General features: G+C 36.1%; 5 protein-coding genes and 1 pseudogene across 5 annotated transcripts in view; 3 read left to right on the top strand and 3 right to left on the bottom strand.

The window, feature by feature from the left end:
• LOC120152083 (preprotein translocase subunit SCY2, chloroplastic-like) overlaps positions 1-14,175 on the top strand; it is a 31,723-nt gene extending 17,548 nt beyond the window's left edge. The window contains exons 14-16 of the transcript XR_005518655.1: positions 2,314-2,321; positions 5,439-5,441; positions 14,165-14,175. The gene's annotated coding sequence lies outside the window, so the exon portion shown is untranslated. The remainder of the gene's footprint in view (positions 1-2,313; positions 2,322-5,438; positions 5,442-14,164) is intronic.
• Positions 1,112-2,205, top strand: LOC120152090 (annotated as a pseudogene).
• On the bottom strand, positions 2,582-3,282 carry LOC120152028. The gene is made up of 3 exons (XM_039164327.1): positions 3,259-3,282; positions 3,085-3,163; positions 2,582-3,006 (listed from the first exon to the last, which is right to left on the bottom strand). Exons 1-3 carry the CDS (start codon positions 3,280-3,282, stop codon positions 2,582-2,584), a joined length of 528 nt encoding a protein of 175 aa, XP_039020258.1.
• On the top strand, positions 4,881-5,516 carry LOC120152092. Its single transcript, XM_039164385.1, has 2 exons — positions 4,881-4,911; positions 4,960-5,516. The coding sequence occupies exon 2, from the start codon at positions 4,984-4,986 to the stop codon at positions 5,473-5,475; it is 492 nt and encodes a 163-aa protein (XP_039020316.1). The 5' UTR covers positions 4,881-4,911; positions 4,960-4,983; the 3' UTR covers positions 5,476-5,516.
• On the bottom strand, positions 9,665-13,550 carry LOC120152086 (elongation factor Tu, mitochondrial-like). The gene is made up of 12 exons (XM_039164382.1): positions 13,284-13,550; positions 12,922-12,997; positions 12,711-12,803; positions 12,538-12,612; positions 11,946-12,050; positions 11,751-11,841; positions 11,462-11,667; positions 10,894-10,977; positions 10,625-10,690; positions 10,480-10,542; positions 9,907-10,147; positions 9,665-9,784 (listed from the first exon to the last, which is right to left on the bottom strand). The coding sequence occupies exons 1-12, from the start codon at positions 13,472-13,474 to the stop codon at positions 9,714-9,716; spliced, it is 1,362 nt and encodes a 453-aa protein (XP_039020313.1). The 5' UTR covers positions 13,475-13,550; the 3' UTR covers positions 9,665-9,713.
• Positions 14,176-16,116: 1,941 nt separating the features above from the next.
• On the bottom strand, positions 16,117-20,079 carry LOC120152085 (LEC14B protein-like). Its single transcript, XM_039164381.1, is given in 12 exon segments — positions 16,117-16,461; positions 16,779-16,801; positions 16,804-16,838; positions 16,915-17,073; positions 17,233-17,408; positions 17,521-17,598; positions 17,699-17,875; positions 18,171-18,248; positions 18,849-18,862; positions 18,865-18,967; positions 19,077-19,551; positions 19,721-20,079. Coding segments are annotated over 11 exon segments (1,428 nt in total). The 5' UTR covers positions 19,470-19,551; positions 19,721-20,079; the 3' UTR covers positions 16,117-16,269.
• Between the last annotated feature and the right edge of the window lie 3,024 nt (positions 20,080-23,103).

Genomic DNA, 23,103 nt, shown 5'->3' with positions numbered 1-23,103 from the left:
CCATTCATGAATAGATCTAATAGAAACAAGTACGGATGTTGTTGATAATTTAATGTGAACTAACACATATCTGGGTGATTTCAGTATCTAATGAGCAAAAAGATTTTGTTGTTTCAATATCCCACGCATTATGTTGTGAAGCTGACTCGAGGCTCCCTCTCGGTGACTTTCAACCCAATTCCAAACCATAAAGAAAAGTATTTAGTTTTAATTTTGTTCGTATTTGTTTTATATCTTCGTTAAAAGATTTACAATTCTGATCGTGTTTACTTATTTAAAATTTTTCATTTTTTTCAAAATCATACTTAACATTTAGTTTTTGTTCATTTTAATACTCGACGTTAAAAATTTAATGGACAGACTCGTCGGCCGCCGTGTCTATAATCGATTACCATCACATATATCGGTCGATGAAGCCTAAAATTCGTTTCATTGAAAATTGTCTCAACCTCCTCGAATCGATGATGAAATCTTCGACTTCTTCATCCTTCGATCTCTTTCGTCAGCCATCTGATGGGCTTAAAACTGGACTATGTTGATCGACTCATCGTTCTCTCGTGGTCCATCGTTCGGATTGGTTGTCCGTCCACTGGAGCTATGTCCCGTCAATCCGTCTATTAAGTTTTTAATGGTGAGTATTAAAATGAAACGAAAACTAAATGTTATGTATGATTTTAAAAAATAAAAGTTTAAATGTTAAAGCTGATCAAAACTGATAATTTAGATACTAAACACGTAATTTACCCTAAATTTATCTTCGTACGTTACCTGATGTCTATAGACAATACCCTACCCTACAGCTTGGGACCCATGTGCTCATCCGTCAAAAATCCTCTTTTTCACCATACCACTTTTCATCTCCATATGCTTCCACGTGTATGGGCATTACTCGTAACGCCTGACGTTAGATTTTCCATCACGGAAATTCACGCAACGTCCTTTCAACACGCGTCCATCTAGATCAATCGGTACCCACCACGTGTTAAGATTATCTAGAGAAGCAATCCACCCATTTGGACACGACACGTGTCCCGAGTTTTTTTTTTGAATTTCAGACGTGTGATATTTAGCCGTTTAGACTCGTATTAGTACCATCGCTGTCTGGATTCTGTTCTGCCCCTCTTTCGGAAAATGAGTGCCACCCAGAGGCGCAGGCTTAATGACGAGTCCGAGTTGGATGACTCGGGGGTACTAAACGAGCGAATTCTCCTACTCGTGTTTGACAGTTTGAGTCAATAAAATGGGATCTACAGGTCTTCTGTTTAGTTTCTTCTGTGAACCACAAGCTTCGAGCTATAGCGAAGAGGATTCTATGGCGAAAGCTCTGCGTGTTTAGAGCGCCGCGGATGGTTGCAGCATTGGCAAACGGTGACCCCAACGGAAGAATTGGTGGCGGATGGGATGCGCTCGCGAAGCTCATGTTTTTCTGCAGCGGTTGTGAGTCAACTCGTCATTTCAAGGTGAGTCGGCCTACTCGGGTCATTTTGCCCGATCTTCTCGGTTTTCCAAGACGTCGGGTCGGAGCTTCTTGGCGAAGCGGTGCCGGAGTGATCTATTGTTCATCAGTGATCCCTGCGAGCATCCGGTGGGGGGTAACGAAGACTAACGAAGACCACCAGGGGATATATCGAGGGGTATTTCTGGGTTTCATGAGATCCAAGAGGAGAGCTTGCTTGATCAGACGGCAAGTACCGTTCGAAGAGAGCGTGAGGTGTCCTTATTGCGGGACCCGAGTCTGGAGTATGACGGCGGCTCGGCTCGTGCCGAAGAGTGCGGCTGGATTTCTCGGTTCCGGCGACCGACGGCTGGAGTATTTCGTTTGTGTGAACGGGCACTTGCACGGCGCCTGCTGGCTCATACCACTGTCGTCCGATGAAGAAGTTTACGACGATGGGATCAACAGGGACGCCTGTAGCCATCAGACGGTGACAGACGGGAGCTCGAGCTCGTTAGGGGAAGATGTTTTTGGAGGTGGACCCATCGATGCTAAACTTGTAAATACAGAAAATTTTTGCGCGTGTTTAAGAGAGAGAGAGAGAGAGAGTAACGGATCACATTGCCCATTGTATTTGTTGGTCTAATATGATTCTCTTTCCTTTTATTTAATGTAAAATATGACGTGTCGATGAGGGATTGGGTCCCATGATTGCCTCATCTTGTCACAAAATAGAAACTGATTTTATTGGGATTGAAAATTGATAGCGTGGAGAAATTGAGATTTATGTATTTATTGATGGATTATTATGGTCTTTGCTATTGTATCATCTAGGATGGCAATGGGTCGGATCGGGTTTTTTGGCTATTCGATCCAAGAAGAAAGGGTCTTTCACCCGTGATTCGACTCGAAATAAAAAAAAATTATTTAATAAAAATAGTTATTTAATTAAAAAAAATTATATATAGAGGAGTATTATTGTAATTATCTTTAAATATATAGGATAAAATTATATCTATTTTCGGGTCGGTAATTCCTTCTCGGAGAAACCATAATGTAAGGAGCGGCCGCTTTGTTTTTTGGTGTGATGGTGACCAGTTTGAATAAACTGGTGGCTATTATTATCCATTTCTCAATAAACTACGATCACGGTGGTAGTGACGGTGGCTGTGCCGGTGCCGGTGGCTGCCGCAGCCTCACGTATTTTCCTAGCCGCAGTCCTCCGAACTTGCTAAACATCCTCGGCGGTTCAACAACACTCTTCTTGCCGAACCAACGAGCAAGCCCGTTTTTATTCTTTCTCACGCCATGCTGCGGGTCCTTAACATCATCATCGACATTAGATTCATCGGCAAAACAACATTTCCGGTTGTTTTCCCGGTGGTTACGAGGAGAACGACGACTGCGGTCGTCCGGCAACTGGCTTTGAATGTCGGGATTCCTGTCGTAGGAGTAAAGCTCTGCTTTTTTGCCGACCTTGTCTGATATTGTCTGAATGAGCACCGAGGGCTGCACCGTACCCCGAACAGACACCAGCCCATTTTTGGAATCTATGTCGATATCATACACGTCTAGATCACAAAAACCAAACAACAACAACAATCAGAAATGTTTTTGAAAAAGTGTTGGTCATTTTAGGAAGAACATACCATTGATTTTCTGCAACTTTTTCTTCACTTTCTCGGGACATGTTGAACAACACTGGATATTCAATTTCAGAACACACGTCTGAAAAGAAAAATAAAAGAACACGTAAAAACATGAAACAGAAACAGTGGCTTTTAAACATATATATGTATATATAATGAAGAACAGATTAATACCGGGACATTCGGACCATCTGCCATTGGAACTTAGAGAGCAGAAGCAAAAGAGAGAAAAATGAGTGAGCGTGTTGTAGCTGGCTATTTTTAAAGAAAAATTTGATTCTTCAATCTTTCAAATGGAAAAATAATTATTGATTTCCATGAACAGTGGAAATTTAATGTGTTCAAAACGTGCTTGAAGAAGACAAGGTAACTGACATTCCATTCAAATCAAGGTTTGATCGTGTATAAATGCAGAATTTCCAGAACTGAAATTGGCGATCATAGGTAAGAATCATTTGAATCGGACGGTCAAAAATAAATCCAAAGGAATCCGACTCTGAGAAGAATCCAAGTAAATTAAAGCGACAACCTTTGGCCATTGTTCCGCGAGTTCAGAGTCTGGAATTCTCAAAGGCATACCAAACCCACACAGATTTATGAAATCCCAACAATTGGTTCACATAAATCGAGATTTCCCCATCTTCATTGCATTATTATCTTTTATAACCACACAGATAGGAACTATAATTGTGAGGGAATCTAGGATTCTCAGCTCTCCAGATGGATAAGTGTTTAGCTCTGTAACAAAGAAGATTCTGGGATTATTTTTTATAAACTTGGCGTCTCTTCATCAAACAATATGATGAAGATTTGTTTGATGGTTTCTCATGGGTACCCTCAGGGCCCGGGCCTTGTTTTACACCAAGAGCAAGGCATTAGAATCAAGGTAATTCCTTTTTCTACGGTTTTGATGATTTGGGTTTTTTAGATATGTTGTTGTTTGTTGGATTAATAATTCTTCTTTGTTTAATCATCTGTGCAATTCTTAATCATTTTAACATGGAGAATTTCGAGTGATTGAATGGAGTTTTAGTACATGTATCTCTAATTATTTTATTAAAGATTGCTTTATTGTTCCAAGCAGGAGTGTGGATCCTTCATTCCAATTCATATAATGAAACAAGACATGGTACAGATAGGCTCCTTTGATCTTAGGAGCAACCGATTCCTGGAGCAGACAAAACCAGTTACTGCACTTCATCGGCCTAAACTGATTATCGATGTTGATCCGATGCTACGTAAGCCTGTGATGATCAATAAACCAGGTCTGCAACTTGTTGCCCAGTTCCTTGTATTCAACTAATTATTTATGTACTTAGCGAGAGAGACGGAATCAATTGTTCGTAGAAACATTATGCTGATTAAATTTTTGTTTCGCCTAGATGCGAGTGTTTGTATATTTGGAACTCCGACACAATGAATCATTATGAGAGGTGATTTTATTGTTCGGATGAAAAAGAGTTAAAGAGCTACTTAACACATCTATGGTAGTCTTTGCAGAATGCTTATACTTGCCATGTTTCGGTCACATATGCTTACCTGGATACAGAACTGCTTGGCTTTGGGATAGCTGAAAAGTGCACGAGGCATGAAAAAATCCTGAAGTGTTGAATAATCGGGTAAAGAAAACGGAAAGAACACAAAAATTTTTAACGAGGTTCAGCAATGTGCTTATGTTTTCGGTGCCCTAGGCAATGTTAGAATTTTTATTCAATTATCTCACAGGTTTTGGTTACATCTCCTTTTACAAAAATGAACGTACTATGCTAGAAGTGGCAGGTCTGACCTACATATCTTCCAACTTGGCTATCATCCACTGATTATGAGATCTAAAGACATTTGTTCTTATACATTGTGAAAATGTAAACTTCTAAAAAAACTTTAGTTTTCGTATATTCTATGAAAATCTTTTGTTCAGAATGTTTTTCTATTTCTTGTATTCTCATGCATCACCTCTTTTTTGACAGTCCTGAGAAAATCAAGCTGAAGCCGTCGCCAAAGAAGGGTTCAAAGAAGTTAGGCAGGGATAGAGATCTCTACAAGAAGAACTTTTTTCATGCATGTGAGTGCCTTATTTCCTTGATGGTTGATAAGAGACGGCAAGGCAGAACAGCAGTTCTTTCCCTTAGGAAATCCGAACCTGAACTTCCTCAGCTCTTGACCCAATTCTCTGCTAGCATTGCTGGGGCTGGTCTTGCTGTTCTCTTCTCTGCTATTTTTAAGGTTGCTTGTGGGAGAGTTCCATTTGGTACATCTAAACTATTTAGCACTGGCCTCGCCTTTGGACTAGTTTGGCTCTCGCGGGCAGTCAACCGACTTAGGGACATGGTCGTACATATCAGCAAGAATACTAGCAAGTCGGATCCGGAGGAAGAGGAGATGATTAAGTGAGTGGAGAGAAGCTTAAATCAAATCTATTTCAGAGCTGCGACCTTGATGGCTGTAGCGGTGCTGAGGTTTGTATGAACCTTCTGGAGGTGCAACGTTGATCTTGGACGTCGATATCTGAAGAACAGAGGGAGTTGGAGGGACAATGGAACTTTGACTTATATGCTACCCAATGGGGGTCTTATGATGACCTTGAGCACATATGAAGACCTGATCTCTGCAGCTTGTGTATGTACAGCTATCATTATGTTGTAAATGGAGAGGTGAGAGCCAAGGTTATGATGTTTTACCAGTGCTAATGCCTGCCTTGAGGGCAAAAAAGAACCATACCTTCCATGTTATGAAGTTAATATAACTACAATTTTGTCTTTGTCCTTGAAACTATGTATCCTTGATTGTAATTGGTATTTTGCATAGTTCCCCGGTAGAACCATCGAAATGCCTCCGAGTAAGTCCACCGTTGCGGTTATATCAATAGTCCTCAGAAAAACCTGGGGTCTCAAAAGTTGTCTTGGGTTATAATATATCCACCCACCTTCAGCTAGCGTGCAGACATACACCACTGCCTCGAATCGGTCGGACGACTTCAAGGTTCCAGGTTTTTGCAATCGCCTATGCAGTTGGAAGAAACAGATGCTTCAGCTTTACCATCTGTCTAAAGCTAGTTGTTGATGTTTTCGGCTCTGTGAACCACCTAGCTGCTCCCGGCAGGGCCAGGACATCGACAATTACAGAGGATGTAAAGAAGCTTAGTTCCATACACGGTGCAATACAGTTCAACACCAAATGCAGAAGAGCCTCAGCTAGCAAGGCAAAGTCTAGTTCACTTACCTGCCCTCGATCCATGAGTAACATGTTGATCCTGATCCAAAGTAACCGTAGTTCTTAGAGGTCCACCCTCACCCTGCAGAAGAAAGCTCAATCTTAAAACTAACAGTTGAAGACAAATGCATACGGACTTCACGGAAAATGAGAAAGAACACCAAAAGGAAAAAAAAATTATGTCAGATTACTAAGCTTTAAGCCCCACTAGTTCAAATGCACGGCCCCCTACCTCAATGGAGAAAACGGCTTCGACCGGCATCAGGAAAGGCTTGTCGAGTTGGAACACGGGGTCGTGAATGTATGCATCTAAAGCCTCCATTAGTTCAAGGATTGCAATTTTGCCTGTTTAGAGTTGGCAAACTGGTCATTTGGATTAGGTCATTTTGAGTCGGGTTATTTATGGTATAAATTATATTCAGTTTAATTTTATTCGGGTCAGGTTAGATCTAGTTCGGGTGTACTGTAAATCGGATCAGGTCGGGTATCGACTCAAGTCAATTTTCAGGTCGGGTGATTATCGAATTAGTTGTTTTTCGGTTCAGATCAATTGATATTTGGGTCAGGTCAATATCGGATTGGTTAGATTTCGAGTCGGGTCAATATCAAATTGGTTGATTTTTAGTTAGGTCAACCTTTAGATCAGATCAATTCGGGTTGAATTAATTATGAGTCTAATCAAGTATATATAGAAGTATTGATATATTCTTTAAAAAAATATGTCTTTTCGTTTGGGCCTAATTTCAATTATCAATTATCAATCATTCAATATTTTTAATTAAACCAACATTTAGTGATGATAAATCCATAATTTGACACAAGTACGATTCTGTAATGCGTGTTAGAATTTGTTATCAAAATTTTATATTAATCTTGTATGAAAAGTTTATAATGAGAACTATACGATAAATAAATAAAATTTTTATTTCCAATTATGAATTTAAAATTTTTATTAATTTTTAAAAAATAATACATAACTTTATTTGTTAAGTTTTAGTCGTAACATAAGTAAACTTTATATTATTTTTATTATAAATCTAATAGTATTTCCTTTGTTTTAGTTGTTTTCTATTAATTTTATTATAAATTTAATATTTTTATTACAAATAAGATAAGTAAATTTTTATTACAGCAGGCTGTTTGGAGGTAAAACAAGGTTGATGGAAGATCTTCTGGAGGATATTAAAGACACTGTCAGGATCCGTTTGAGCAGTTGTCCTATTGACAGAGTGGAATCGAGGAATGCTACCCTTTGTGCAAGTTGGGGCATCCTCTGCATTTAGCGGTTTATAGTTTGTTATGATTATGTGTTAGGCTTAGCTGATTTTTCTGTTGCTTATGCCTGCTGCTAACGTATTCAGCTGTTCCTTGTAGCAGTATTATGCTTTCTTGGGTAATGAAAATAGATTATCAAAAAAAAATTTATTTATTATTGTTTTCAATATTACAATTAGATTATTTTATTTATTACTGTTTTCAATGTTACAATTTGATCCTTACTTTTATATTCCTCCTATGTAATAACATAAGTAAATTTTCTATTATTTTTATTATAAATCTAATATTTTTAATAAATTATCAATTTTATTTAAATTAATTTATTGTTCGGTTCGAATTAATTTCTCTTTGGGTTGCTTTCGGGTCGGGTTAAATTTGGTTCGTGTTGTTTTTGGCTCGGGTTAAAATTCGGTTTGGGTTTCTTTCGGTTTCGATTTAGGTTAATTTCGGTTTCACTAAATTTTGGTTCAGGTACGGTTCTGATCGGATATGGGTCGGATATCAGATCAACTTTGATTATCATATTCGAGTTAATTTTGGGTAACGATCAAGTAAATAGGTTCGACTAATCGGGTTCGGGTCAAATTTGTCAGGTCTATGCCTGTTGCCTCACCATTTTAGGCTGACAATGCTGATCCCTGAATGAAATGTATGTCATCCCCAGGAAATCTGTAGAAACTCAGAAGCTCTGTTACAAACGTAAGACTTACGTGAATTAGTTCCAAGAATCCAAAATAAGGAACAGGCAAGAATGGCTTAAAAAGGCTACACTACCACGAATCTCCTTTTCGACGATCTCCAACCGCAGCGGATCGGTGTCAACTTTATTCAGAAAACACACAAAAGAGAGGAAACACCAACCTGAGCACAGCTACTAGTAGTACATCCACCTGTCTGGCAACTCGAATCTATTCTTTAGTCTGTTCCATCATCATGGGCCCATCAAGAGCGGACACGACCAGAATACCACCGTCAATCCGGGCACCGGCGATCATATTCTGCAGAACATGTTACAATCAGGCCATTGCTCATAATAGTGCTAATGCCAACGTCAACGGCTTACTTTAACATGATCAAGATGCCCATGGCATGTACATACTCCAAACGAGCCTGCAAAATGGAAAGTGCGATATCATTGCAGCCCAAACAAAATCTGAACGGCAAACAAAAAAGGTTACCAACCAGTGCAATTTCAGTTCCCCCTACTGAACAGGGGGGTTTGTTAATTTCATCATAGGCAACAGCCGTGGCCTTTGCTTCTTCTGCAAGCATCTATTCATCAAAATTCGAGAACCGATCATCAGATCAGTTTTGTAAAACTCAAACTACAATGGCTTCATAACCATATAGGATAAAATCATCATAATTATTATTGAAATATTACAAAACTACTATTATCTATCAATTTAATAACAGATTAATGATGTGAAAAATTAAATTTTATTATATAAATTTATTTATATTTTAGTCTTGAATTCTTTAAAAAAATTGGCACAAACTAAACTACTCCAATGAATAAAGGGATATTGTTATTCTTAGAAGTCGTGTTTAAGCACATATTACACATGTATATAGATGATTGTTACTCTTAGAGGTCGTGTTCAGGCAAAGATTGCATGGAATATAAGGGATAATTGTTATTTTAGAGTCGTATTCGAGCACAGATTGTACAAAGTATTCGAGTGTTTATTGTTAATTGTAAGTCTCTAGAACAGATATAATCACCCTAAATTAATAAAAAATAATAATAGTAATTCAAAACTATAAAAAATTATGAAAATAAACTGAAAATTGATGAATAATAGCATCTCTCCCCTACATATTATTGAAGGTTGTTTCCCTCGAAGCTCATTTAATTGTAAGAGAACTTGTTCAAAGAAAATTGATTGATTATGACGTGCGAGATATCAAGTTTACATGGGATTGTACCACTGCTCAACAGTACTAATATTTTCAATGACATCAAAATGCTGTTCAATTGATATTTTTGGGGTGGAAATGGGGGTAAAACATGCTGACTGCTTACAAACCACCGGAAATTGAACAAAAATAAATTTCAAGAACATCCCTTTTTCATATCACTAACAATCCCTTTTTCATCTAATTGTAAAAACCATCAGCCAAACTGGAGTGGCAACTTCTTAGCTCAGTACTTTGGATACTACACCAGCACCGACAGTTCTACCTCCTTCCCTCAAGGCAAATCTTTGTCCTGTTACACATTCACGACAAGCAGCAGGTTAAGATGGTCTTATTTCTAATATCATTTTTAGACTTCAATGACGAGAGAAAAACACCATTCTTGGCTCAGGAGAAAAAAAAGGAATAATGTACCTGCTTCAAGGGGCACAGGTGAGATGAGCTCGAAAGTTGCAGTAACATTGTCTCCAGGCAGAACCATCTTAACACTTTCAGGTAATTCCACTTTTCCAGTTACATCTGCCGTCCTCAGATAAAACTGGGGCCTGTAATTTGATTCAAAAGCTGTATGACGTCCACCTTCATCTTTCGTGAGGACGTATATCTCTGCCTCAAACCTTTTGTATGTCTTCAAGCTTCCAGGTTTGGCAATTACCTAAATAATTGGAAGAAATCAGATGCTCCAGCTTTGCTACATTCTCATTTTCGCACCATCATGCCCAACAATACAAATTTACCATCAATATATATAGATAAATATGTATATATATTCTTTCAACAGCTAATAATGAACATTACTGAATAATCTTCTATCTTGTTCAACATAAAAGATTCCTCAGCATGAAAGCTTCACAAGGATTGATGTGAAAACGGAAAATGTGACTTCAGAAAGAATGTATATTATGGATATATTAGAGTCGCTCCAAGAAGCTCTATTTGTTGAAGAACTAAGGGGATGTAAAGAAAAGTTAAGTAGGTGCCATTTACCATTCCACGCTGCACATCCTCTCGTTTTAGTCCACGAAGAAGAAGTCCCACATTGTCTCCAGCCTAGTAGAAAAAACAATATACAGTTTAACACCAAATGTAGGCGAGCCTTAGCACGACCAAATCTCTATAACAGTTCATTTACCTGTCCTTGATCCAATATTTTCTTGAACATCTCAACCCCAGTAACTGTAGTTTTTAGAGGGCCACCCTGCATAAGAAAGCTCAATTTTAGAACTAACAGTTAAAGACATTTTAATCAAATATATCTACAAAACCCTTCATTAAACAACCCTTATCAAGCTGACTTATTCAGACTAAAGAGTTTCAGAACATTATTCAGTTCAGCAAATCTGTCTCAAGAAAATGCATACCGAGTTAAGAAAATGACAAAATACCAATATACAAATATACCTGTGTTAACCCCAAAATTTCTACTTCTTCACCAACTTTAATGGTCCCTGCTTCAACACGACCAGTTGCAACAGTTCCACGTCCCTTCAGTAAACAAGTCAAAATCATCAGAGCTAAAATAAAAATTTTAACTCCAAAATTCAGTTTCTGGCATGCAATAGTAACAAAATTCTATGACATTTACTCAAAATTTGCTCAGACACTCAATAGAATGGAAATTTACTCAAATATAGAAGGGGAAAAGATATGATTGCAATTCCAGCAAAAGAAAATGTGCAAGTAACATTATCATATTTTAAATGAAAAGGCTAACATTTCCAAGCATTAAGCCCCATGTCTTCATCCTAACATCAACATGAGATAGAGATCGGGAAAATGACAATAATATTATAGCCACAACCTAGTTACTTGACATCTAATACAATCCAAAAGGAGTTTGGATGGCTAAAAAGGGAAGAAATACCGAGACAGATGATAACCAAAGCCACAAAAGAGAGCTAAAACAACTGATTCAGCAAAACCAGAATAAATAACTAGTATTAAGGAAAGAAAATGCATGGCACAGTACCTGAATTGAGAAAACATCTTCGATTGGCATCAGGAAAGGTTTGTCAAGTTGGCGCACAGGGTCAGGAATGTACTGATCTACGGCCTCCATTAGTTTCAAAATTGCATTTTTGCCTATTTCCTCATTTGTACCCTGTAAAGCAGACAATGCTGATCCCCGAATAATAGGTATTTCATCCCCAGGAAACTTGTAGAAGCTAAGAAGCTCTGTTGGAAGTATAAACTTATGCGAATTAGTTCCAAGAAGTCAAAACAATGAACACACAAGAATAACTCAAAATGCTACTTACCACGAAGTTCCATCTCTACAAGCTCCAACAGCTCTGGATCATCAACAGCATCAACTTTATTCAGAAAACACACAAGAGAAGGCACACCAACCTGTAGAAGAGAAACATTTTACATGTAAATAAATAGCTCTCTTCTGAAACCACAGGCAAACATCCAAGATGAATAATTCAAGCAGCTAATAGTAATGTATCCACCTGTCGAGCAAGTAGAATATGTTCCTTAGTCTGTGGCATTGGCCCATCAGGAGCAGACACAACCAGGATACCACCATCCATTTGAGCAGCACCAGTGATCATATTCTGCAGAACATGTCATGGTTAGGCCACTGCTCATAAGAGTTTTGACAATTAGAATAGTGTTGTGCATTAATAAAATAAAATATGAAACAACAATTCAAGATGATTAGTATCGGTGCCTAAGTTTGAGAAAATGGACAAGACTAGCAGTAGAAGTAATATTGAAATTTTAATAAGAGAACAATTTTCTTTTTTTGTGCGTGTAACATCTCCAGCAAGGTTTGGCAGCAAAAGATTTTAGAAACATACTTTTATTTACATTATTAAGTTAAGGGCTGCTGTGCATTAATAAAATAAAATATGAAACAACAATTCAAGATGTTTAGTATCGGTGCCTAAGTTTGTGAAAATGGATAAGACTAGCAGTAGAAGTAAAATTGAAGTTGTAATAAGAGAACAATTTTTGTGTGTGTGTAACATCTCCAGCAAGGTTTGCAGCAAAAGATTCTAGAAACATACTTTTATTTACAATATTAAATTAAGGACTTACTTTAACGTAATCAGCATGACCAGGGCAGTCTACATGAGCATAGTGTCGCTTCACTGTCTCGTACTCCACATGAGCCTGCAAAATCAAATCAAGCGTGATAACAGTGCAAGGAGAAAAATATTCAAGAGAGAAATTGCATAAAACTTATTCAAGAGAAAACAAAAATTACCAACCGTTGCAATTGTAATTCCTCTCTTCTTCTCCTCAGGGGCCTTGTCAATTTCATCAAACGCAACAGCCTTGGCTTTTCCTTCGTCTGACAGAACCTATTCACAAAATTCCACAACCTGTCATCAAATCATTATTGTAACGCTAATAACGGCTTCATAACTATTCCGAAGTGACATAATTTGTGGAGAGAAAACGGCATAACCATAAGTCAACCTTTGTGATTGCGGCAGTCAGTGTGGTCTTCCCATGATCAACATGCCCAATTGTTCCTACATTAACATGAGGTTTTCTGGAAAAAGAAAACCGTTTCAACCGTTAAAACGAGAACCCATTTTCCACCTTTGTTCTTTTCATTGTTTGGATATCATGTTTCAAACTTCACAAACAGGTAAACCCAAAAATGTTGAAGAAAATGCCTTTTTTTCTATTTTTTCAAAGCACTAACTTTCACCAGCTAAACCCGCAAAAAGAACAAATATACCTCACACACCCTCCCCCGAAAAGGTTTGAGAGTTGAAAGTAACAAAGAGAAAGACATTTAATCTATTCCGAAAAAGGAAATGGATAGAACCAACGTGCGAGTGAAAGTAGCCATGGATCTCCACCAGGGGTTAGCGTTAGCTGGAACCGCCGCCTCATTTCCAGAGATGAAATCGGAGACTGAGAAGTGGGAAGAAGAGATGGAGCCACGAGAGGACCAGTAAATTGGGGAAGAGAATGAGAAAAGGCGCCTCGAATTAGAGCTTCGAAGGACGAGAGCAGCCATTTGATTATGCTTTAGGCTTTGATCTGTTGCTAGAAAATGGGAAATGGGGGATTTTGCTGCTGGTTTCGAGGGGAAGGGTTTTAGTATTCAATCGTGTTATTGTGTGTTGAGGTTTTTAGAGTGGAAGGAGAAACATAAAAGGGGCTCCGAGCCCAATTATCTTTGTTTTTTGCCGTCCCCAACACCAATCACTCCTTTATTTAAACTCAAGGGTAAAGTACAAAGAGGTCCCTATACTTTTATCCGATGCTTATTAACTTTTAAAAGTTACAAAATTATCATAATAATTAAAAATGATTAAAATATAATAATCAAAATAACAATTTAAAATGATTATTTTGTAATTTTTAAAATATAATAATCAAAATAACAATTTAATCATAGTTTAATAACCTCTAGTGTAATTACCCTAAACTTAATTATAACACCAATGAGTACAAGTATAGATTTTCGTTTTATTTAAAAACTAACTTACCACAGTGATTAAAGGAATCATTATCATTCTTAAGGTTATTTATGCACGAACCAACTTATCTCAATAGTTAAAAGAATCGTTGTTATTCCTATAGGTTTCAGTTCGAACATCAACGACTGCAACAGTGTAATTAAGCATTCATTGTCAAATCAGTAATTAAAGGAATCGTTGTTGTTCGTAGAGGTCACAGTTCGAAGACAAACGACTGCAACAAGGTGATTAAGAGTTCATTGTCAAATAATTAAAAATATTTAAAACGCATATTATTTTATAATCACTTTAGTTTAATAAAATTCAATTATTTAAAACACATTATTTAATAATCACTTTAGTTTAATAAAAAATGATGATTTATTTTCACAATACCATTAGTTAGTTCAAGTAGTTACCACTAACTATTTGGATTAGAATGTAACATTATGTACATAATATAGGTGGGAACCATAATGACTATTAATGGCTAGGTTGCACTGGTAATGATGATGCCGAAATTTGGAGGTCCTCCATGGTCCGGTTGCCATGCTCGCTCGGAAAATTTCCTCGTGGTGGTACACGGGGTTGCTCTCGCCATGGACTGTGGGATCGATCAAAGAAACCTACTAATCACCTTCCACCGCATGCCCGGAAAGGAAGAAAGCTTGCATCACCTTCAGCTGTTGAAAGTTGAAACACATGCTGCAAAATCTACCGAACCAGGCATCAAAGTTTAAAAACCAGGGTTCAAGATCATACCAATATGTCAATGAATCAATATAAAGGTTTAGTAAAATGGCCACAAGTAAAGCAGTTTTAGTATGTACACAGATGCTTCAATTTCTTTTCAATCGTCTTAAAACTACATCAATCCTAGAAGATATTTGCATTTCAAATGAAAAGGGAAAGGAATACAAGGAAGAAGAAACAACAGAATGCAATAAATTCTGAGCAACAAACATCAAATTATCGTTTTTCATCAGGCTTTAACAGGTTCGCCATCGTCATCTTCAATATCCCAGCTCAAATCCTCATCTTCTTCTGCAGTACTTGTCGCTTTCTCAGCTCATCCCATTGGAGGAGCTCGGGTTCCTGCTATGAGTTTCTTTATTATCATCAATGCTGCTGAGATCCTCCTCCTCAGCCATAGATGGATTGCTTGACACAACTGAAAAATCGCTGTCTTTAGCACTGCCACTACTTGGCTTCAGCTCCTAATTCTTGCCTTTCCCTTCAGAAGTCACTTTCTCGACGGATTTCGCCACTGAATTCTAAGGTTTTACGGCAACAAACTTAGTTATTACGGATCTAGAAGGTTTATATCATAAAAACATATCTAATATTTATCATCCTTTTTATTTAAGTATTTAAAGTATTTTTTTAGTCAAAATAAGTTCTTAAAATATCATTTTCTATCAAAATATATTTCAAAAATATTTTATGTCAAAATAGGTATTTAAATTATATAAATTTTGTCATCTAACTTCTCAAAAAGTTGACATGTGACATTAGTTAAAGAATTCTTTAAGTACTTAGATAAAAAAAATTAAATACTTTTAAGTACCTATTTTGATCAAAAAATACTTAGGTACTTATTTTTATAGAAAAAATAAATTTAAATATTTATTTTGCCCATAAAATATTTTAAGTATTTAAATAAAAAAATATGTAATATACTTACGTACTTATCTGTTATATAAGTCAATCCAGAAATAGAAGTGGTCCTAATAGGTTACACATTTGTCCTCTTCGTAATGAAAACCAACCAAACCTTTTTTTTTTGTCTGAATTAATTCGAACTCTCGTATATTTAGTTTTGGTGGATGAGTCTCCAACAGATATTTCTTGCATACACAATGACTCAAATTTGAGACTTACTTAAACCAACCAGATCAACCGACTCTTTCACACATGATAAAGAAGAAGAAACAGAATCAACTAATATCAGGTTTGATTGAGACTGGATGTTATATTATAATAATATTACAATTTCTGGGCACATGAGTGCAGCAAATATTAGTAAGCTCAAATTTTAACCCAATTTATTTATCAGAATAGTTAAAGGACTACAAATGGCCTAATGTTATTAATTTTAAACCCATTTGTTTTACCGCTTTATAATGTTATATTTTCTTACTGTGATTAGCGGCGTAAATTAACCAAGTTTGAACGAGTAAGATTATTCTATACATTCGTATCGAAAAATAGGGTTTCATTGAACCGTATAAACAAACTTACATAGTTGTATTATTTATTCATGTATGCTGCTACTTAAAACACAGGCAGATACGGTAAACGATATTGTGCATGTAGTATGATTATAGAGTACAGATTCTACAAATCACCTTCAATAGTAATATTGGCTCCGAACTCTCTTGTTGTTCGTAGGGGATGGTGCTTCTCCGTTACCGGGGAATTCCCACTTAACCACGTCCCCATCCCAAGAAGAGCTGACCAGCATAGGGTAGCTTGGGTGCCAACTACAGTCTCTTACCGGAGACGTATGGTGCTTTAGTTCTGCAACTTGAGCTCCGGTTACCTGTAAGATATAACCGTGTTATTACGGTCGGTAAAAGTGAATTTGGTTGTATAGCATAGGCCAGCAGTGTTGGTTTTCATGCAATGACTTAGCACATTATGCTGCAGTCTCTATTTCGCACTCATTTCGGTATAATCATTCGATGCATGTCGTCTTATCAGACGGCAATCGACGTTTTTGTAACATACACAACCGCACACTGAGTCGAACAAAAAGCATCATAGTCTGAATATCTATAGATGTCTTAATGTTGTATGAAACATTGACTCCAAAGGCAACCATAGGAAAAGCATATCAAATTTTGGTTGGTTACTTACCACGTCGTAAATATAAACTGAGAATCGTGAGATCCGGTGTAAATGTACCGTTGTCCCGTGCTGCAACAAAAGGATCGAAAATTTTGGTGACATGTTATTTGACTAATATCAGCAAACAACCGATAAGAAAACTCGCCTGTATACAGGGGAAAAATAACAGCGAATAAGAGTACGAAGGACCGAGTGACCCTTATAAGTAGCCACAGATTGGTCACAGGGGTGTTTCAAATCCCTAGCATGTGGTGGGTAGTCCATCCATCTGTAATCCCATTCATGATTCCTAAACTCTAAATTGCTGCAATAACAGATGAAAATGTCTTCAACTTTAGCTTCAAAATAGCCAAAATTCATGTCGATAATAAACAAAGTTCTGTTAGTTAGCATGCACACACGACATATGCATGCACAGAAGATCTAAACCAGGCACATTGGAAGCCAAAAGAAAAAGGCATACCAAGAGGTATTGGAGGACATTTTTCTGATATCCCAAAGCTTTATAGTCTGATCTTTACCGTTCGATATGAAATAACGACCATCTCCACGACTGTCAACAAATGTAATACCTTCTAGATGTCCCATCAAGACTCCTGCCGGCTTATCTTTTGCAATGAAGCAACGTCTATCCCACACCTAAACGAAATCAAAACGTTATCTTCTTTTACTTAATCAAAAGTGAAAATACAGCATCTCTACACCCCATGCTTTCTGTAATGTGTTCAGGCTTTCTTCGACTTGAATTTACCTTACAGAGATTATCATCACTCCCGGAATATATCAAATTGCCACTTTCATCGGCAAAAGTTACCGTGTTAACATCAGCCTGCAAGATGAAAAACAAATGAACTTTAGGTCCCCTGAAACTAGAGATCCAAATAGGGAAAGGGATCACCACATTGAGAATACACAATAAGTGAACCGACAGTGTGTGCCACAATTCGAAGGGAAAGCTTGTTTGCTTCAAGATCATAAACATATATGGAGTCGTCACTGCTTCCAGCTACAAGTTCTCGTCCATCGTTTGAAAATTTCACAGAGAATATTCCGAAAGAATATCCTCTATAGTCATCAGAAATGAAGTCCAATCCTTCATGGATCTCCTGATAAACATTAGAACTCCAAAAGTGAGAACAAAAAGTTGTTGGGAAAATTAATGCTTCGATGAATATACTAGACATCCATGATCAAAATATTTTGTATTGTTCAACTTCAAAACCACAAATGCTTACCCCAAAAATACGATCCTTCTAGTTACTCTATTCATTCTCACTTTTCATATATGTGTGCACGTGTGTGTGTACGTAATAGTCACGACCTGACATGAAAGTCTCGTATGTGAAACCTATAAATTCATAGTGATCCTAATTTCAATGATTACAAAGGAAATCATCTTACCGTGACATTTGCATGGGATTCGGTGGTAGCAGACCCGACATTAACAATATGAACTATAGGTGACATGCTGGTATAAACCTGAAAAAAAGGAATATAAATTTGATTAAGATATCTAATATCTGCAAAAATGAAAGCCGACCGATAACCAGACAAAGAAGGCATGCACGGGTGCATATACAGACATGCAGAAAAATCTATTACGTGGGTTACAAGCTCTGTGTAGGCAGTGGATGTCTCTCGCCTTCTGCACAAATTCATGAAACGACTTCCTATTTTTGTTCCGTTTTAGAACACAAAACAAGGACTGGGGGACGTTAGAGACTAGAGTTTTATCTGGTATTGTTTTTCATGCCCCATAGAGAGTGAGACCACAACATCCTAAATGATACACTAACATGTTTGGCACTCAGAAGCTACCCACTTCGACTTATCACTGTGAACCCTTGTTTGCAGCAAAAGCTGAAGTGCTAGTAGAATACATAAAAGCTTAAGAAAATGGTGATGCAAAGTTCTAGTAGTTTTCGAAAAATTCTAGTTCACAGGAAAGAAGACACTTAGACAAGTTAAAACGAGATAGGGAGAGTTTATTCCAGCAATATATCCCTTAGCATCAGAAAATGTGTTTAGAATAATGAGTAAAAGAAACTCGATTGAAATTAACCGCATGTGCGAACTCACGAGATGGCGCTGATCGGAGAAAGGGATGTATCAGTTACTGTCCAACGCAAACTTTTAGCAATAATGTTCTTCTGAACTTTCCAACCTCTATCTGCATCGTATATTCGAATATTGCTTCCCTGGAACCAAACATTCACAATCAAATTAAATCAAATATGTTGCTGCCTATCATCCAATCAATTCAATATCAAGTCAATCTCACTTGGATATAAGGCAATGACCAGATACCTGAAATCCAGCAACAAACAGAGAACCATCGGCTGAAAATTGAGAAACATAGGCCCGGCTGGTCGTTTGGTCCACAAGCCAAGGACCATGTACTGGCAAATACCTGCTAAGCATGTGGCAACGATCTGCCGACGAGAATCTACCTCGTCCAGAAAAATTACCTTCTCGACCTGCCAACATCCTCACCGGTGAAACAGGTAATTGCTGCTTTCCAGGCATGAATCGACACAGTCCATCAGGAGGCCCTGAACTGAGGTTCGTAAGCTGCGCAATCTCGTCGTCTACTTTACGCAATGGTTCGTCGGGCTTATTACTGCTACCGGATTCGGTAATGGCATTACCACCATCAAACAAATCAGATTCTATATCCAGCCTACTCATGGCGTACCCCATTTCACAATCCCACCGGCTGTAACAAACATTCTCCTAACCCTTCACACCAAAGTACATAATTTGGGTTCTTAACAGATCAAACCTGAAAAAGCAAAAGAAAAATATGGAAATTGGGCATATGAGAGTTTCGAAATGCCAAGAACAAACAAAACAAGGAATTCTAATAGACAAACGAACAGTTTGACCAATGTTAAGTCACTTTTCATACCCAGAAAAAGATGTAAGAAACCCAAAACAATGAGTATTTTTACCTTTTTAGTTAGCTAAATATCACATGAAATCCAGTCCACCACCATGAATTTAGTGATGATCGTCAAGTTTAAACCAAACCCAGTTCCGAAAACAAGCCAAAAGGTAAACTTTATTCCTCAGTTGCTCCGAATATGTTACAGTTACCACTGAGTCAAACTTACGAAACAAAGATTCGATTGTGAGAGAAAATCCAAGCTTACTTTGAACGCAACAACGACAAACAAGAACTGGATACTAAATGAAAGGTCTGTTCTTTTTAGAAAAAATGAAGACTTTAAAGAATCGCGAAGTGGATAAGAGATGAATAGAGCTTGCCCTTTTTTCGTTCTGGTATAGAATCCTGAGATTCATTCAGATACGGAGTTTGCCGGCAAATGTAATAATTTGGATTGGAGAGGTGCAATAAGAAAGAAATGATCGATTCACGTAATGACGCGTGTCCTTTGATAGGTGGAGCTTGTTTTTGAGTAAATTACGTATTTATCATTTATACTATCAATTTTGATTTTTAGTCGTTTTTTTTTATTTTCTTAGTGTTTTGTTCAAATTTTAACTTTAAATTTAAAAAAATTAGAAGTTTAGACGTTAAATAAATCAAAATTGATAGATTAAATATTAAATATGTTAAATTTTTAACAGTGACGTCAGGGCCGTCTATTAGGGGTGCACCCTAAGCAACAAGGCCTCATCTTTTATAGGGCACTAATTTTTCTATTATATGTTTTATTTTTATAGTTGAGTCATTTAATTTTCTTTAATTTTATTTTTTATCTTTATAAATAAACCCTTAATTTTTTCAATCCTATTTTTTACATTTATAATTGATGAGCTTAAATTTTTCAGTCTCACTTTATATATTTATAATTTGAACTTCTAATTTTTTCAATCTCACTTTTTAATTTTATAATTGAGACCCCTGATTTTTTATCTCACTTTTTACCTTTATAATTGGTGTCTCTAATTTTTTTCAATTACACTTTTTACTTTTATAGTTTAAGCCCCTAAATTAATCATTTTCTATGATTTATTAATGTAATATTAAGTTAATTTTTCAAAGTAATATAATATACTTTCGTTTTATAAGGGTCTATATTTAATTTTATCTCAGGGCCCCAAAAATATTTGAGACGGTTCTGAGTGAGGTACTAAAATGAAACAAAAAATAAATATCATATATGATTTTTAAAAAAAATAAAACTTTAAATACTAAAATATATCAAAATTGATATTTTTCGAAAAAACATTCAATTAGTGGATTTTTAAAATTCGGTTCGATTGGTAAACCAAACAGACCAATTAAACACCCCTACTTTTAACCCTAAAAAGGAGAAAAAAAGTACCTAAAAAATATATTACCCATAATCAATATCATTTGATACATCATAATCAATATGCTCGTTAAAGGTGGGATATGCACACCTACTTTAACAAACAATATTACGTCAAAACCCCTAATAATAGAGATGCATAGAATTCTCGTCCATTTTAATTTTAATTTTCATATAACTTTAATAATTTTTTTTATTTTTTAATAATAGTTTATTTTAGATCCTCAAAAAATTCATAAATTTACTACTTCTAATATATATATATATTATCTACACGAATAAAATTTAATAAATAGATTAAACAACATTAATAGTAAGAATAAATATATGCATATGTAAAACTAACCTAAATTTGAAGGAATTCCCCGTAGATAATATGAGATGTCAAAGAGATGACTTTGGGGTCCAGTTTACATTGAAATATCATCATATAACATAAGATTCATGGTTGGGTTTAAGCGTGATCTTTATCCAGTACAGCATGTGTATATATATATATATTTGGATCGGCGGTCCAAGCTTTTGCCTCTTTATTTTCCATGTTCAGTGCTTGGTCCAACTCATTAAGGCCCGGTCATTTCCCTTTATCATTATAATTTTTTTTAACTCACGTTGATCGTTACGTATTTACGTGATATTATATTATTTTAATTATGATATTGACATGATAATTCACGTGTAAATGATAATATGATGTAAAGGTAAATTAGATTATTTTTAATCGACTCCAATAGCATAATTGATTTTTTCATCGAATTTGAAGGTTTAATTAATTAACAAAATGTCTTTATTCCTCGAAACTTTCAATTAAAACCAATTGTCCTCGAACTCGGCCAAAAAACAACTACACCCTCGAAGTCGATTAAAAAATCAATTCAACCCCTTTGACACGTCATCATTCATACACGAATTATCGCATTAATACCAATCAATAATCATATGAATTGTAATTATATTTAGAATTCAATTACTGAGATAGGTTTGAAAAAGAAATAAAGATCACTCTTATAGATATTTTTTCATTGACATTAATTAAATATTTTATTTAAAAAAACATCAAATTCTTTATAACTCAATTCTATAATTTTCTGTTTGAAAGAAAAACGTTTTAAAAAATAATCCCCAGATTGCATCAAATTGGCTATGGGATGTTTGCAGCTGTAAAAATATTGTAATAATTTTACCACTAAACATGTTTTCCTACAGCGGTACAGGTAAACCAAATACATGCATTGGTAATAACCCCGTTACATCATTTTGCTTCCCAGATTTTGACACCCTTGATCATTGAACCATACATGCTTACATCGATCAAAACCGAGTGACATAACGTCCGTAGAATTGACTTGACAGTTTACGACAGTTGATAACGTAACGGATGACAGGACAAATGAGTTATGTTAGTAACTCAAACATGATAGATAAAGATAGACACCGGTAACATAACGTAATTCAATTGAAATCGTCGTTTTTACTTCATTCCCACTCAAAATAGAAATTTTTGGGAATAAAGTTGGTTAAATAATAATAAATGTAAAATATTTGAATGGTCCCTAAAGAAATAAAAGGATTGATTTTGAGTAAAGAGGGAACATATTTGTGTGTTTTAGGTGTGAATGGGGCAGTCGGCAAGCAATGTGACTTGTAAAAGAAAATAAATAATATTTACGAGGCAAAGTTGAGCCAAAAGTAAATTAAGGATTTTGTCCCATTTCAAGTTTAAAAAGGCAATTTTGTTGACAATGATTCTTCATTTTGTCGCATTAGGGAATAAATTTCAACACATACAGACAGCTAATCTACAATGCCCGCAGCCCACAGGTTCAGAATAAGACACAATCAAAATAATAAAATATTATGTCAATTGCCCATTGGAAATCTAAAGGAGAAAGTAAAAGAGAGACCAAAAGAATTGATTGTATTGTGTGTTTTTAAATTAGGGTAAACAACGCATGTACTTATCAGTTTTATCTGTTTTAGTACTTTAATTTTTTTTAAAATTATATTTAATTTTTAGTACTTAAATTATCAATTTTGATATGTTTTAATAAAAT

Source organism: Hibiscus syriacus, unplaced genomic scaffold, assembly GCF_006381635.1.
Source record: "Hibiscus syriacus cultivar Baekdansim isolate YM2019G1 unplaced genomic scaffold, ASM638163v2 tig00111084_pilon, whole genome shotgun sequence".
NCBI classification, from domain to species: domain Eukaryota; kingdom Viridiplantae; phylum Streptophyta; class Magnoliopsida; order Malvales; family Malvaceae; genus Hibiscus; species Hibiscus syriacus.
This window is presented reverse-complemented; position numbering and strand designations above follow the sequence as displayed.

What these genes read in the sequence shown, in the direction of transcription:
- LOC120152092 (XM_039164385.1), top strand. Translation starts at nt 4,984, where the DNA reads ATGAAAATCTTTTGTTCAGAATGTTTTTCTATTTCTTGTATTCTCATG.
- LOC120152086 (XM_039164382.1), bottom strand. Translation starts at nt 13,474, where the DNA reads ATGGCTGCTCTCGTCCTTCGAAGCTCTAATTCGAGGCGCCTTTTCTCA. An exon ending in ATGGCTACTTTCACTCGCAC is followed by an intron (nt 12,998 to 13,283) that starts GTTGGTTCTATC and finishes TTCTTTTTCCAG; the next exon opens with AAAACCTCATGTTAATGTAG. An exon ending in AAGATGTTTTCTCAATTCAG is followed by an intron (nt 10,978 to 11,461) that starts GTACTGTGCCAT and finishes TGTTTACTGAAG; the next exon opens with GGACGTGGAACTGTTGCAAC.
- LOC120152028 (XM_039164327.1), bottom strand. Translation starts at nt 3,282, where the DNA reads ATGGCAGATGGTCCGAATGTCCCG. An exon ending in CAGATGGTCCGAATGTCCCG is followed by an intron (nt 3,164 to 3,258) that starts GTATTAATCTGT and finishes TTTTCTTTTCAG; the next exon opens with ACGTGTGTTCTGAAATTGAA. An exon ending in AAAGTTGCAGAAAATCAATG is followed by an intron (nt 3,007 to 3,084) that starts GTATGTTCTTCC and finishes TTTGTGATCTAG; the next exon opens with ACGTGTATGATATCGACATA.